At 37.4% G+C, this 13,715-nt stretch overlaps 1 protein-coding gene across 4 annotated transcripts in view; it reads left to right on the top strand.

Annotated features, from left to right (window-relative positions):
• Window positions 1-634: 634 nt before the first annotated feature.
• LOC108425233 (unconventional myosin-XVIIIb) overlaps window positions 635-13,715 on the top strand; it is a 61,297-nt gene continuing 48,216 nt past the window's right edge. For 2 of the 4 annotated variants that reach the window (XM_017693756.2, XM_017693758.2), the window contains exons 1-8: window positions 635-775; window positions 3,796-3,941; window positions 5,889-6,032; window positions 8,105-8,539; window positions 9,093-9,153; window positions 10,343-10,455; window positions 10,548-10,715; window positions 11,648-11,855. In XM_017693756.2, the coding sequence (XP_017549245.1) occupies window positions 3,903-3,941; window positions 5,889-6,032; window positions 8,105-8,539; window positions 9,093-9,153; window positions 10,343-10,455; window positions 10,548-10,715; window positions 11,648-11,855 (1,168 nt within the window). In that variant the 5' untranslated portion in view covers window positions 635-775; window positions 3,796-3,902. Of the gene's footprint in view, window positions 776-3,792; window positions 3,942-5,888; window positions 6,033-8,104; window positions 8,540-9,092; window positions 9,154-10,342; window positions 10,456-10,547; window positions 10,716-11,647; window positions 11,856-13,715 lie in introns of all 4 variants that reach the window. The other 2 variants (XM_017693757.2, XM_017693759.2) reach the window with 2 other exon arrangements.

A 13,715-nucleotide genomic window follows, 5' to 3' on the forward strand; every position in this document is an offset into this window, starting at 1 on the left:
AGGTTTTGTAACAAAAACAATACATATGCTATCTATTATGCTATATGTGAAACAGGCATGCTTTAGGAAAGTTCTTTTCAGTGGATATGCTTCGGTCTTCTCTATCTTCTCTATGCTGTGTTTTCTCTATCTCTTTCTGTCTGTGTGAACTTACCACCTCCTATTCGTTGTGAAGCTCCTCCTCCACTGTGATTCTCACAGCTGAGTGTGTCTGTCACAGAAGCCAGCACGAGGCTCAGAGAAACTGGGGCTCAATTTTTCTAGCTGCTGGGTTTGGGGTTTTATAGAATATGGTCTTTTTGAAGGCTTCATATTCTTGGCAAAACCTCCTTAAATGTCTACAAATGTGGAGAACTTTAATTGTGAGGTTTTCATTTCTAGTAGTCCAGTTTAAAGTACAACAGAATGCACAAATCTCAGAAGAATGTCTATTGTTGTGGGTAGCAGATAAACATTTTTATTTGTAAAATCCCTTTTGCCATGCTCTTTCTGCTAGACCCAAAGTGTTTCCCAAACAGGGTAGTATTCCCCACCTTCCATGCTGTAGGATATTTATAGCGGGTGTGTTAACTCAGCTGCCTTGCTTATCTGTGTGTGTGTGTGTGTGTGCGTGTACTGATGGCTGGCTGTGGCACTCTATTTCAGACTAGCTGTGCCTCTCTCTGAGTGACAGTGACACTGTGCTCCTTGCGCTTGGCCTCAGTTTTCAAAATTTCAGATTAAATAAAACTTCAATTGGACTTTTGTTTTACTCTTCAAAGGAAGCCATCACAAGGTATGTGTCTTGGTCTTCCATTTCAAGCTGAATTTGACTGGTTGTTGCTTCAATTTAGCAAGACTTTTTAAAGCGACATTTCAAACTTATTAATAGTAGAGACAGGCTCAGGCTAATATCCAAGTCGTTTTCTTTGTGGCTGACCTGTAGCTTTCCTTGTCTAGAAGTATGGTTTAAGCTTGACATTGTGCAGTATTCTCTGGCCCCTTATGTTAAACATTGTCCTTGATGATCTAATCATTTATAAGCCATAGGTGGAGCCATTTTGGAGCTCCCCAGCCTTAGAGGTATTCTATATCTCAAAGCTGACTCAGGCTGAAATCTGAGAGCAGCACAACAGACTTGGTTTCCAGCTCTACTTTGTTTTGTAGTCCACTTTAATCTCACTGGTGATTGTATGGTTCCAGCAACAGCTTTGGATCTGGCCAAGAATTACCCTTCCCCACTATAATAAGATATCTGTAGACTCTCTTATACTGTACATTTAATATAAGATTCACTTGGTTTGTTCTTAAATAGTCATTAAAGGAATACTCCTGCTTTTTCGATCAGTAGCATGTGGTTGACTGACAACAAGCATAGAACAGAAAGCCCTGGACCAGGTGCTGAGATTAGTTGAAAAACCCTTGTACTGTTTGGGACTTTATATAAGTCATCCAGTTAAGAGTCCACAACTTCATGTTGCAGTTCAGCCTATCACCAAAGTGACAAAGATTTCTAAAATAAAACTCATGGATCAGGCCTCTGTGGCAACTGTTTACTTAGGAAGCTGCATAAGTACCATAGCAATTATGCTGTCACTGGGTGGATATGTGTGTTCCATGTTCAATCCTGTATGAACTCTTCCTGTTTGTGCCCAGTGGTTGACCGTATTAGTGAGAGGTTGCTTCAATCATACAGTTTTATTGGTAAAATGATCTAGACAAGCTTATGATGGTAACCTTCACTGTTTATATAGATATGACTTCATATGTTAAGTATACAATGTCATTCTGGATGTGTTGGTCATTCTCAGATGTCTTGCAAATGGCCCTGCACTGAGTCTCTGTAAATATGTATTATTCATGTAAGCATGGAATGGAAAATAAGAACAAACCACACAGTCATTGGTATCGTAGAACAAGATTCCGGTGTCTGACTTCCACACGGTTTGGCAACCATTGGAAAAACACTCTGGCTTGTTTTCTCTGAGAGAATTGAGACCTTATGTGAACGTTTTATGACTGTAATGATTTAAAAAAGCTAAAAATTTTGACAATTATGACCAACAATTTATTGTAATCCAAAAAGAAACAGACTTAAGTAGTTAAATGGTGCTTCAGTGAATTACTGTGAATAGTCAGTACTCAACAGCATTTCATAAACTAAGAATGAGAAAATTTGGGGTTCTTGTCTTTAGTTGTGAATAAACATAAGTGTGATTGTTCTGGCGAATCTTAGCACAACGTGACTTTATCAAGATTTCTACTGAAATTCAAGAGGAGACATTTGATTACTGGGCCTTTCTGAGAAGTAACAGAAGCAGGGGACTTCAGCTAAAATCTTCGTCTTTCGATCTGATTTCACTGAGAAATTACTGAGATATTAAGATCTGTTTAGATTTTTTTTCCTATGGGTTAGCTCAGCAGTTTTTTCATTAAAGGTATTTCTTGTGTTACCCTTTTGCTGTGTTCTCTGATGGAGTTTTATGTTCAAATTTACGAGTTCAGCATGTATTGTTATAAGAAGTGAGAAGGCATTTAAGGAGATTGTCGCCTAGGCCGTCTCTGTACACTGGAGCTGTTGAACTGAGGACTGAAATCCAGCACAATTTGATGGTTTTCCTGCGTTAATATAACAGGCTATAAACTGAACAGTTAAGACAAGTGACTGAGAAGTGTTTTTACACTTGAAACTCAAACTCAAAATTCTTTTTGCTTTATTGATGAGATTTTTAATAACAATAACTATACATCAGCTGATATTATCTGCCGAGCCATACAAAGAATACCTTACATCATCAATACCATTACAACCACTGGAATGTATCCTGAAACCTATCTAGGTGTTGCTGCTTGATTTTTAAGCTGAGCTGTTCTAATGTTACATATTGGCCAGTGTTCCAACACAGTCGTAGAACCTGGAAACATTCATCAGGGGATGTGTTTTGTAAGGTCTTGCATCACCTGAAAAATATGAACGTTCAAGTCTGAAATGGACTGAAGAAGCCACCTGTTTTGCAACCTATCCAGTCCATGGAACTTTAAAGAAATCAAGGAAGGCTCAGAAACAAGAAAGTTTGAATGATCAATTATGTAATGATTCCGACAGGTCTGAAACAAACCATAGTTCCATTGGGGGCTTGGGAAGGCTGTTGGATATCCAAATTTCAATAAGGCATGATTTTTGTTTTTACATGTGTGTCAGCAGGGGAAAAATAGTGATGCTTTTCATCAGTGACATGATGTGCCATTGCTTAGTCACAGAAATTAAAAATATCTACTCTTAGGATTTTGTTAAAATGGGATTGAACTGAAATTGGATATCGTTGAAATAGGCAAAAAAACTTTGATGGGGCAAGTATAGTCTATGTGCTGGAAATACTGATATTAGCAATTCTATAATGAAAATTGACTAAACAGAACCAAACCATGTACAAAAATCTTTCAAAAATACTGTAATAGAAAAAGATAAATGAAGTAACATTAAAAAAAAATTTAAAAACAAAAAACATATAAACATAAAAAAATATTTTAAAAAAAGAGATGTGTCCATCAGGCTCTGGTTCTTACTTTAAGTTTAATTGATAATCGGTTACCTATCCAGGGTGTATCCTGCCTTCTGCCCATGGCATGACAGCTGGGATAGGCTTCCCACAATAATAAGTGAGAAGTGGCTTAATGTGTGCGTGTGCGTGTGTGTGAGAGTGTGAGATAATGACAGTCCTAATTTGGTTTTCTTTCATTCCAGTGCTTTTTTTCATTCCCATTCCTCTGTCTGGCTGTGTGTCTATCTGTATCTCATTCTCTCTCCACCAGCAGGTCCACAGTGTCACTGTTTCAATTTTATTACTCCACTTCACCACACCCAACCAGCACACCTGACTGAACTGTGTGTGTGGCCCTGCACCCCTGCCAACCTGTCCAACATGGCACTGTCCTCACGCTTAAAACTTTGGGAGCAGAAGGAAGGTGTCACATGTAGCCTGCATGTGCTGCTGCATGATGCCTTGAGATTTTGCATGATGGATACCACTGAACGAGAGTCTGGAGTATACGTCTAATTCTGTATCTGATGAACAAATGTTAAGATGCCAAAGGCAAACAAAAATAAACATCAGAATGTGCAGCAGAGCAAAAAAATAAATAAAAACTAAAAGGCCAATTTTTAATGTAACCAGTCTGGTTCCAGCAGACTGTAAATACAGGATGCCAATACACTGTACATACGTTTGTCTCACTGGCATATTATCTGTACATTCTAGAAGATATTCCACATAGTCATCTGTGTGACGCAACTATCTGAGCTTTGGTCCTGTCTTTGGGAAACACACAAGTCAATCTCCAGTGATGCCACAGCCATACATGGCTGGGAATCCAATAAGAGCATTATTGACCTTGCCCTCTCTGGGTGGGAAGATTACTCAGTGCAATGATATCCAGTGTGAGCATCTGTTAGCTGACAGAATAAGCAGTTAGTGTTCTGAGCTGTTCAATGACGTCACATTAGTGTTTGTATAAAAAAGGGGTGGTGACTTGGAGGAAGCATGTGCTAGCCTTTATCCTCCTAGCTTGGTAGCATTATGTGACATCGCTAGCTAATTGGTAGAATTGACTGATTAAATTGAGTATAAATAAAACATTGAAATCAACTAAATAAAACTGTAAATAGCCGACATCTAATCAGTTACTTCTTACTGAGCTGTTTATGTTGTTACTATACACAGGCTCTCTGTAATTGCTATTTTTGTGATACATGTACTTTTTTGGTGTTGTAGAAGTAGGCTACTGACAATACTAATTGCCTATAATTTTAGTCATCATATGCAACCTATTGCTTGGCAGCTGTTAAATTCTACTTCAGTGGCATAATCATCAAGTATCAAGTTTGAATGCAGTTGAACAACATATAATTTTGTCCAGAATTTAGCCACATAAGTAAGCAAAAAAAGGATATTCGGTATATTTAATTTTGGCCAGTCCAGTTCCAAGATTAGTTTCAACGAGCTCTCAATACAGTGTCACATTCATCCATAAGTCTAGCCACTTTGACATAGGTAGACCATTAATGGCAAATTTTCCCTAGCAAATTAAATATATTCCCAGCACAAAATATATATTGTATTTATTTCTGAATTAGTGGTCAACCTCACTAGTCACGTGATTACTCTTATATTCTTATGAATTCCTGGATCAATTTAAAATATAAAACAAAATTTGTTGGCCCGAACATCTTACAATAAATAAACCATGAGAAGTCTATAAACTACACATTAAACTTTAATAATATCAGTTGCACTGTTACTACCTGTTACTGTCTCAATGAATAGACATTTTTGTTGTATGTGAGGTCAGCATGAGTCACACTATTTGTTCTGTTTAGTTTTGTACTTCTTTGTCCACTTCAGTAGCTTTTCATTTTGTCAGCTCATTGCTGCACTTTAGTACACTACACTGAACTGGAATGATGAAAATTCTGAAATTCTCTCAGTGCTCTAGGTAATTTCTAGGTCAGCCCATAACAACGAATATGGCAGACTGCATTGTATCCTCTGGCTCCTCTTCAACAGACAAGCTTATTTTAAACTCTTTAACAGGTCTGCTGCCCTCCCTTCCATGAAGGGCACTCTAGTATTAGATGATAACACCTTAGCAGGGGCCTGATATCATTTGATGTGTCATTAATAGAACACCAAAGAAACCCAGTGGCATGCACACCCAAGGCAAGATAACATGTTTAAAAGCATGCATAGTATTTTAATACTCAGCATGTCAGATTGTGGTAGAACAAGTCCAAATTTTGTGCGCTATAGTGCCATGTTTTCATGCAAATGATTGTGTATGTCATTCAGGAGTAATATTTTGTGTATGAGTTGCCTTTGACTGGAGCTACTTTGATTCCTGACCATGTGCAGATCAAGGAGGAGAAGAAGCCAGCAGCTGCCACTCAACCTCCCCCTCCCCTTTCTGCAGTACCAGGAGGATTCCTCAAGCAGCTGGTCAGAGAGACAGAGAAGGAGACACGTCAGAAAGAACCAGAGCTCAAGGAAGAGAAAGCGGTGAGAAGCTGAACAGCATCTTCTCACTTTGAGCAATTTTCAGAGCTTATCCTGTGCCAGAACAAGGCAGATCCACTTTCAGCACCTCCCAGATTTGATGCCTGTTTTGGTGGAAACCACACATTGTTCATATATGAAATAAAGGTTTGCACAAAGCTATAAATATGTAAACATTTTCTACAATTAGTTTGCTATATTCCCATACCTACATTGCAAATACACTGAGGGCTTTATGTAAGCTCAATACTTTTCATAACTACGTAACATTCATGAATGTCAGAAAAGTCAAAGGCCAACTTTAATTAATTTAATTTCCAGCCATTAAGTACAAGTCATTTATTTTTCAGGAGATCTGAGCAGATTAGATATAAAATAATTTGTCTGCATAAGGAAGGGGAAAGTCAAATGAAAATAAGTGGAAAAACAGTGGAGGTTTCAAAACCGGAGTTTAAAAAGAATTCCTTAAAGATATAGAAAACTCAACCATGCAAGACACCAGAACTGTCACCATCAGATGAGATACTGTGAGAAGACAACTTAAAGCTCTGGGTGCGGAAGGATGTGTGGCTGTCAAGAAGCTGTTGAGACATTTCTCAGAACAATGAACTGACCGACCCGAAGTCCAGACCTCAATCTTATTGAATGTGTTTGTGATTGCTTGGATTTTGGGAAGCAGGAAATGAAACCAGTGTCTAAGACTGAACTTTGGAGGAGGTGGAAAGCAGTCCTTGAAAAACAGCCTTTTAAAAACTGAAAGCGAGTCTCCAGAAAAGAACAGAAGCTCTAATGCAGGCAAAAGCAGGGAACAACAAATTCTGGAAAAAAAAATCACTTTTACTTTCTGAGGTTTTTGAGTAGTTTTCTTTTAAATAGTAAACATGTTCAGAGTGAGAGAAAAGACAAAATGCTAATCTTTGCAGAGCTGTAGTCAGCCAAGAGTATGACACCCCTGCTGTAGCTAATCCTTAGATCCAGAAGCATTCCACAATTTCTGTGTGCAAATGCTCTGTTGATCTCTTTCCCATCTCTTGAAAACATTTTAAAATATTGATGAAATGATATAGCTTTTTTTTTACTTATCAGGCTTGACTTACATGGCCAAAAAAAAAAAAATAATAATAACTGAACCATATGTTAAACATGCTAACTCACCTCCTACAGGAATGCCACTATATCTCAAGAGTGAGATTTTCTCAATGAATAATAACAACAGTAATATTTATTTATTTATACAGCTTTTTTCATGCCAGCTGCAGTTCAAAGTGCTTTACAGATAGGTGATAAAACATAGTTATACAAGAAATCATTAGTAATTAAGGACAAGGAAAACCCCTTCTGTATGTACCTTCTGATTTTGCTGTTTGATTTTTTTTCCCCCATTAGCTAGCAAACGTATAAGGAAGCCTGATGCCCATAACAGCCAGCTACAGATAACATTTGTGCTACGATTCAGATAACATTTGTGCTAAGAAAGCTAAATATCACATCTGTATTTATTAGCTTGTACATGAGCGCTGCAATGTTAGATTGCATTATTGCCATGGGGAGGATTCGCGATGGTTGTACGCTGTATGAGCATAATGTAGATATTTTAATGAGAAAGCACTGACTGAAAACACAAAAAAGAAAATTGTAAATTCTGTCAAACCTGAGAGGGGCAGTACTCTGCTACAGAGTCTTATGTAACAAGTAACATAGTAGATTAAATTAGTTTTTTTTGGAAGAATATCCCTTTAAATTACATTTCAACCTATTTAACCTATTTATCTGGCCAGTGTTGACCTAATTACACAAATGTTTTAGGCCCTTTACGGGCAGTTAGTTCCACTCTTCACCTCTGCTACAATCCCACATAATTGGGAAACCTTCAACTAAGCTGCATGTCCAACACAACATTTTAACACATTTATTATGTTTTTCATGTTCCCCCTGCCATGCATCCCCCAACCATATCAACCTGCTAGATATGTGTTCTGGAACATCGTAATTCATAAATTCAGCACTATTTTGTGGTGTCTGGTTGTCTTTAATGTATTCCTCATTGGTGTGCCCATTTTTAACTACCCCTACAGCCTAGTAAACTGAGTGAAACCCTGGTGCAACAGTTTCTGCTTCCAGACCAGACCCCTCCCATCCTTGAGGCAGAGATGGCCCTTCGAGCCGAGCAGTTGGTCAACGGGGAGCGTGGCCGCCACTCAGCAATGACTGAGAGAAAAACCTCCTCCCCAAGGAGGATACTCACTCCGGACACAAAGGACCAGAAAGGTGACTCCCAAGCCAGCAGTCTGGAGGTCAGTGACCAGAAACAGGAGCCACTCTCAGACACACAGAGTGGCTCTAGCCTAGTGAAGTCTCCAGAGGCGCCAGCAGAGAAAGAGAAGCCAAAAGAGCAGTTGAAAACTCAACAGGAGGTGAAAACCATCAGGGAAGAGGAGGTCAAAGTGAGGCAGGAGCCAAAAGGACAGCTCACTGATAAGACTGTAACAGAGGAGCCAAAGAAACCTGTGGTAAGTTATATGAAGATCACTGTTCATTCTCACAGTAAATCTTTGCAATAAACCAGTGGTACCCAGCCTTGGAGTAAGAATGCCTTGCATATCATGTAGTTTTATACATAACACACTTGATCCAACTAATCAGATAATTAGATAGAAAACCTTCTATCTAATCAGATAAAAAAAACCTTCCTGAGTTAAAGTGGGTGTTGTTTGATTGAGAGTCCATGTAGAATCTTTAAGAATTGATGAGCTTATATGAGTCTATACAAAAAGCAAGAGTAAAACACAAGAGTACACATGCCTTCAGGTTATCTTGCAGCTTGTATCTTCTTGACAGCCTCATTAACGGCCATTAAAAATGTAATGTAATCTCATCTCATCTCTTTTCTCTCTCTCGCTCTCTCGCTCTCTCGCTCTCTCTCTCTCTCTCTCTCTCTCTCTCTCGCTCTTGCTCTCGCTCTCTATCTATCTATCTATCTATCTATCTATCTATCTATCTGTCTATCTATCTATCTATCTATCTATCTATCTATCTATCTATCTATCTTGGTTACACACACAGAGAGATGTATGGTATGAAGCTGGTACTGTGTGGTACACCCATAAAAATGGCTTCACCCTGGGTAAGTACATACAGTATGTATATCTATCACATCCAAACACTTGCATTACACATCAGTGGAGCTAATTTCTGGTATTTTCTCACTTGCAATGTTTAGCACATTTTGTGCAGATGGAGTCACATAACCTTAATGCTACATGTTGCAGAATTAGAATTTTTTGCAGCTCAGTTGCATATCTGAGTGAAGTATTAGCCAGCATTATCAACCTTAAAAGGGCTAACATGTAGCACAAGACTAGATGACAATGTTTAGACCAGTACAGAAAAAATGGGCAGCCAGAATTTATAGTTCTATTTAAAAGTGAGAAACCACACTTAATTTATTTTATTTCCAGCCTAAACAGCCATTATGTACAAATTCATCAGTTTTTACCATCAAAAATAAAAAAGGAAACATATATTTAAAAGAACATTTTACAGAAACAACAACCAAATATAATATTGGGTTTTTATCATTTCCACTGTTAGCCTTTGATGAGGCTTCGCTTCTTTTCAGGAGACTTGCTTTTAGTTTTAATCATTAAAATCTGCAGGGATATTTTTCCATACCACCAAACTTTAGTTTTAGAAATTGGTTGCATTTTCCGCTTCACACCATCCGAAAAGCTCATTCAATTTAACACATTCAACACATTCAATGATGCTAAGGTCTGGGCTCTGGGGTGGTCAGTCCATTGTTCTGAGAACACCAGCAGCTTCTTTGTTTAATTTTCGTTTTTCTTTTTTTTTGTCTATTCCCTTTTTTCCATAATGGCTTCTTGACAGCTACACATCCTTTCCAACTGATAACAGTGAGTCTTCTCATAATGGAAGGATGGACTGAAAGACCTATGTATTTTCTCTTACAGATAAATGTTTAAAATACTGTATATCTGATGGTGACAGTTTTGCTGGTCTACTAGATCTTGCATGATATTAGGAGTCCCATTTTTCAATATCTCTTAATATTTTTGTTTTTTACTTTGACTTTCTTATTCCCAGTGCAAGTGGAGTGTCTTAGGTCTTCTCAGAAATATATTTAAAAACGTATTTGAAAAAAAACTTGTCCAATTTGACTGGAAATTGTATTGATTGTAGACACACCAACATTACCCCAAAGATATATATATATATATATAAATATATATATATATATATATATATATATATATATATATATATATATATATTCTGAACATATATCCACTCAGCCACTCAACTGAAGCCAGATGAAGGCACGCCTGAACTCCCTGACGGGAAAGTGAGGGTTCGACTCCACACAGATGGTTCAGTTCATGACGTCACACAGTATGAAATTGAAAAGGTGAGCATTTTCAACAAAATAAACAATACATTAAACCTATGTTACATCCTCCAAACTGTTAGCACTGATATCTGCTAGTTTGTTCTCCCCAGGTGAACCCATCAGAGTTGGACCTGTGTGAGGATTTGAGTGAGTTGGTGAGTGTGAATGAGTCAAGTGTCCTGCACACGCTGACCACCCGAGCCAAAGCCAATCTGCCCTTCACATATGCTGGGCCAAACCTACTGGCCCTCTGGCCTCCTTTAGCGCTGTTTGGCAAGGTATGACTTTGGTTTATTTTTATTTGATGCCTATATCTGGATGTTCTTACTTAAGAGGTACTTGTTCAACAAAAGATTGTTTCTGCTGATGATTGCAAGAATTAGAATTCACACCTATAAGTAAGATCATGATTGTATTACACTGCTTTAATGATTAACGATGATTAACGATTACCACTTTAATTCACTGTTTTCCTTAAATAACTTGATCTTTAAATGCTGTCAACACACCAAAGTTTAAGTTAAATACTTCCTAACAACACTTTTGTTAAACATTCCAAGCAAACAAATGCATTAGAGAATATTCTTCAGACTTCATATTCCCTTTATTGTTACTCTATTGCAATGGCCACCATCCTGCTTTTGTAGATTTACCTTCCTAAGGATTCTACTTCTAAACCAAATCTTGTCCACTTACCCCAGACATGTTGTTGTTGTCCAAATTAAAGTCTGCACAATCTTAATGAATAAAAGATGTGCAGTCTGGGCAGGTTCAGATATGTTTTGGTTATGTATTTACATAAAAAATTTGGAAGATATAGACTTCTGTTGTTTGTTAGCAACATTAGCTTCAAGTTGCAGCCCAGAACTAAAGAAGCAGCACACCAAACATGTCTTGGCTGATAGACTATCTGGAGTTGTGTAAATTTGATTTTTTTTTTTTTTTTTTTAGTAAATTGATTTAAAATTTAGTCTCAAAGTTCTCACTTCTTTAGAAACTACTGCACTGCATTTAACACAAACCATTAGAACTTAAATTCTGACAGCAGTATCAGTTTTTGATAGATTTGATGCATTACTTTAAGCAACATAAGATCCTTTATGTCACAACTGTTTGAGTGCATGGCTTTATACAGGCTTCTTTTTACTAGAAGGCCTGCATATGTCAACCTTCCTCATGATTCTTCTTCTCTTTTCCTCTCTTGTATCAGGGACCGCGTACTCGCCGCTGGGACACCTGGGAGGCTCCTGCCCCACTGCAGGCTCTGGTGCGAAGGGTCTATTTATCCATGGTGGGCCTGCGGAAGGACCAAAGTGTGGTGGCACTGGGCCGTAGTGGCACAGGGAAAACCACTTCCTGTCAGGCCTTTGCCCAGGAACTTCTCAAACAAGCTGGCACAGCAGGGGACAGCCTCACCTGTGAGATTTTTCTTTTGACACTATTGTATTTACTTTAACAATTGGTCACCAGATGCAAACACAGAGCCAAAAAACTGGACAAACTTGCAATTAGATTGGAGCAATGTATGACACTTCATTGTACAATTTGCATCAAGTAAGCCGTTAATTTTTTTTTTTTACACCACTTCATATCCCACACCAAGCAGACTGCACCAAAAACGCTTAGCATGCTTTGTTCAAAATGATTTCTTCACAGCTTACTTCACAGCTTATAAACTATAGGTCACATTAATTCAGTGGGATCTACCCAGCTCAGATGCCTATGGTCTCTTTTATAAAATAAGTTTGAAAAAAATGAGAAAAAAAAAAACATTTTTTCAGTGTAGAGCTGTCAAATATGCATGCTGAAGAGAGAAAGAAGTTAACGATGATAATTTGTTACAATAATAATGTTGTTCCAATAAGTGGTGCACTGTGGCATTTTTTATCAGTTTCAGAACAAATGGCATGTGAAGAATGTCTTGTTAATACATGCATCCATTTGTAAATATGACTGTTGGAAGGGTGGGATATGGGGTGCTAATTTATGTAGTGATGCTTTGAGAAAATAAAGATATTCTTATTTGTCATTCCCATTAGAAAGCATAGCTTTGGGGGTGGGGTCCTCTCTCATTAACTGTATATTGTAGAAAAGTTGAGGCGCTCAGGTGATAGCGTTAATTTATATTAGCTTATATGTCTATACTCCATAACTTAATACTGTTTTTTACAAGTTAGAAACAAATTAAACTGAGAAACAATTTAGAACTGAGAGTCAGCAAAGCACAGCCATAAATACAGAAAAAAATTTCACAGCTAGTTTACTAGCTTATTAGGCCAGTTACACAAAGTGCCCTTATTTGCTTATTACCTTGTTAAAACTGCTGATCATACAGACAATAATAATGAGGCTTCTTTGAAGGTACAGTCTAAGTGAACGCTTTTCTTTTTAAATGAAAATAGAAATGAGTTTTCCGAGGTTTCACAGTGGCCTGTGGAATGGCTTGACTGTGTAAAGCACGCCCTTAAGGCTTTGTCGGCATGCTGTTATAATGTAGTAATTACAGAAACAGCTTGTTTCTTTCACAATATGTTTTGCTCTGCTGAACACAAGCCCCCAGCACCATGTACTCCTTGTGTCTGCTTATGTGTTTGTGGTCATGTTTTAGCTCTTAGTGAGGGTGACAATTAACATTTTTGATGTTGTGGGTTTATTTGAGGCAAAAAATTATTTTTTGTTAGGTTTAGGGTTGGGTTAAGTTGAAGCATGACATTATTTAGCTGCAGAAGTCAAAGAAAATACCCTACAGAGAGTTGTGTGTACTGTAAAAAATGATTCACTGTTTTGACTGAAAAGAGTAATTAATCTGGTTGCCTAACATTTTTGTGCATTGAACTTCAAGTAATAAGTTAACAGTATGTAAAACACATATTGTTCTGGTAACTTAGAATTAGAAATTCAGTAAACTTGTAATTTTAAGGCTATGAAGACTGTATCAAAATCTATATGTAGTATGAAGTATGGAGACAAAAATATTTGAAATGCAAACATTACCTACATTTAAACTTTCAAATGTATGAAAGTAAAAAGTAGCAGGCAGCACATCCTTTAAAGGTTTTTTAAAGTATAATTATTTTAAAATATAATTATCTTTGATGTTGAGAATGAGCTTTAAAAAACAAAAAATGTGGGGTACTCGATTGAACTTTAAGAGCCTTTAAGATTTGCAACAGGTAGTGCATGATGTAAAAATGTAAGCACTTAAAATGTTTTTTTTCTGTTGGAAATGTAATTAAAAGAAAAGCAAAGTACAAATCTTACAAAATATTAATGAAGTA

Source organism: Pygocentrus nattereri, chromosome 18 (genome assembly GCF_015220715.1).
Source record: "Pygocentrus nattereri isolate fPygNat1 chromosome 18, fPygNat1.pri, whole genome shotgun sequence".
Classification (NCBI taxonomy): Eukaryota; Metazoa; Chordata; class Actinopteri; order Characiformes; family Serrasalmidae; genus Pygocentrus; species Pygocentrus nattereri.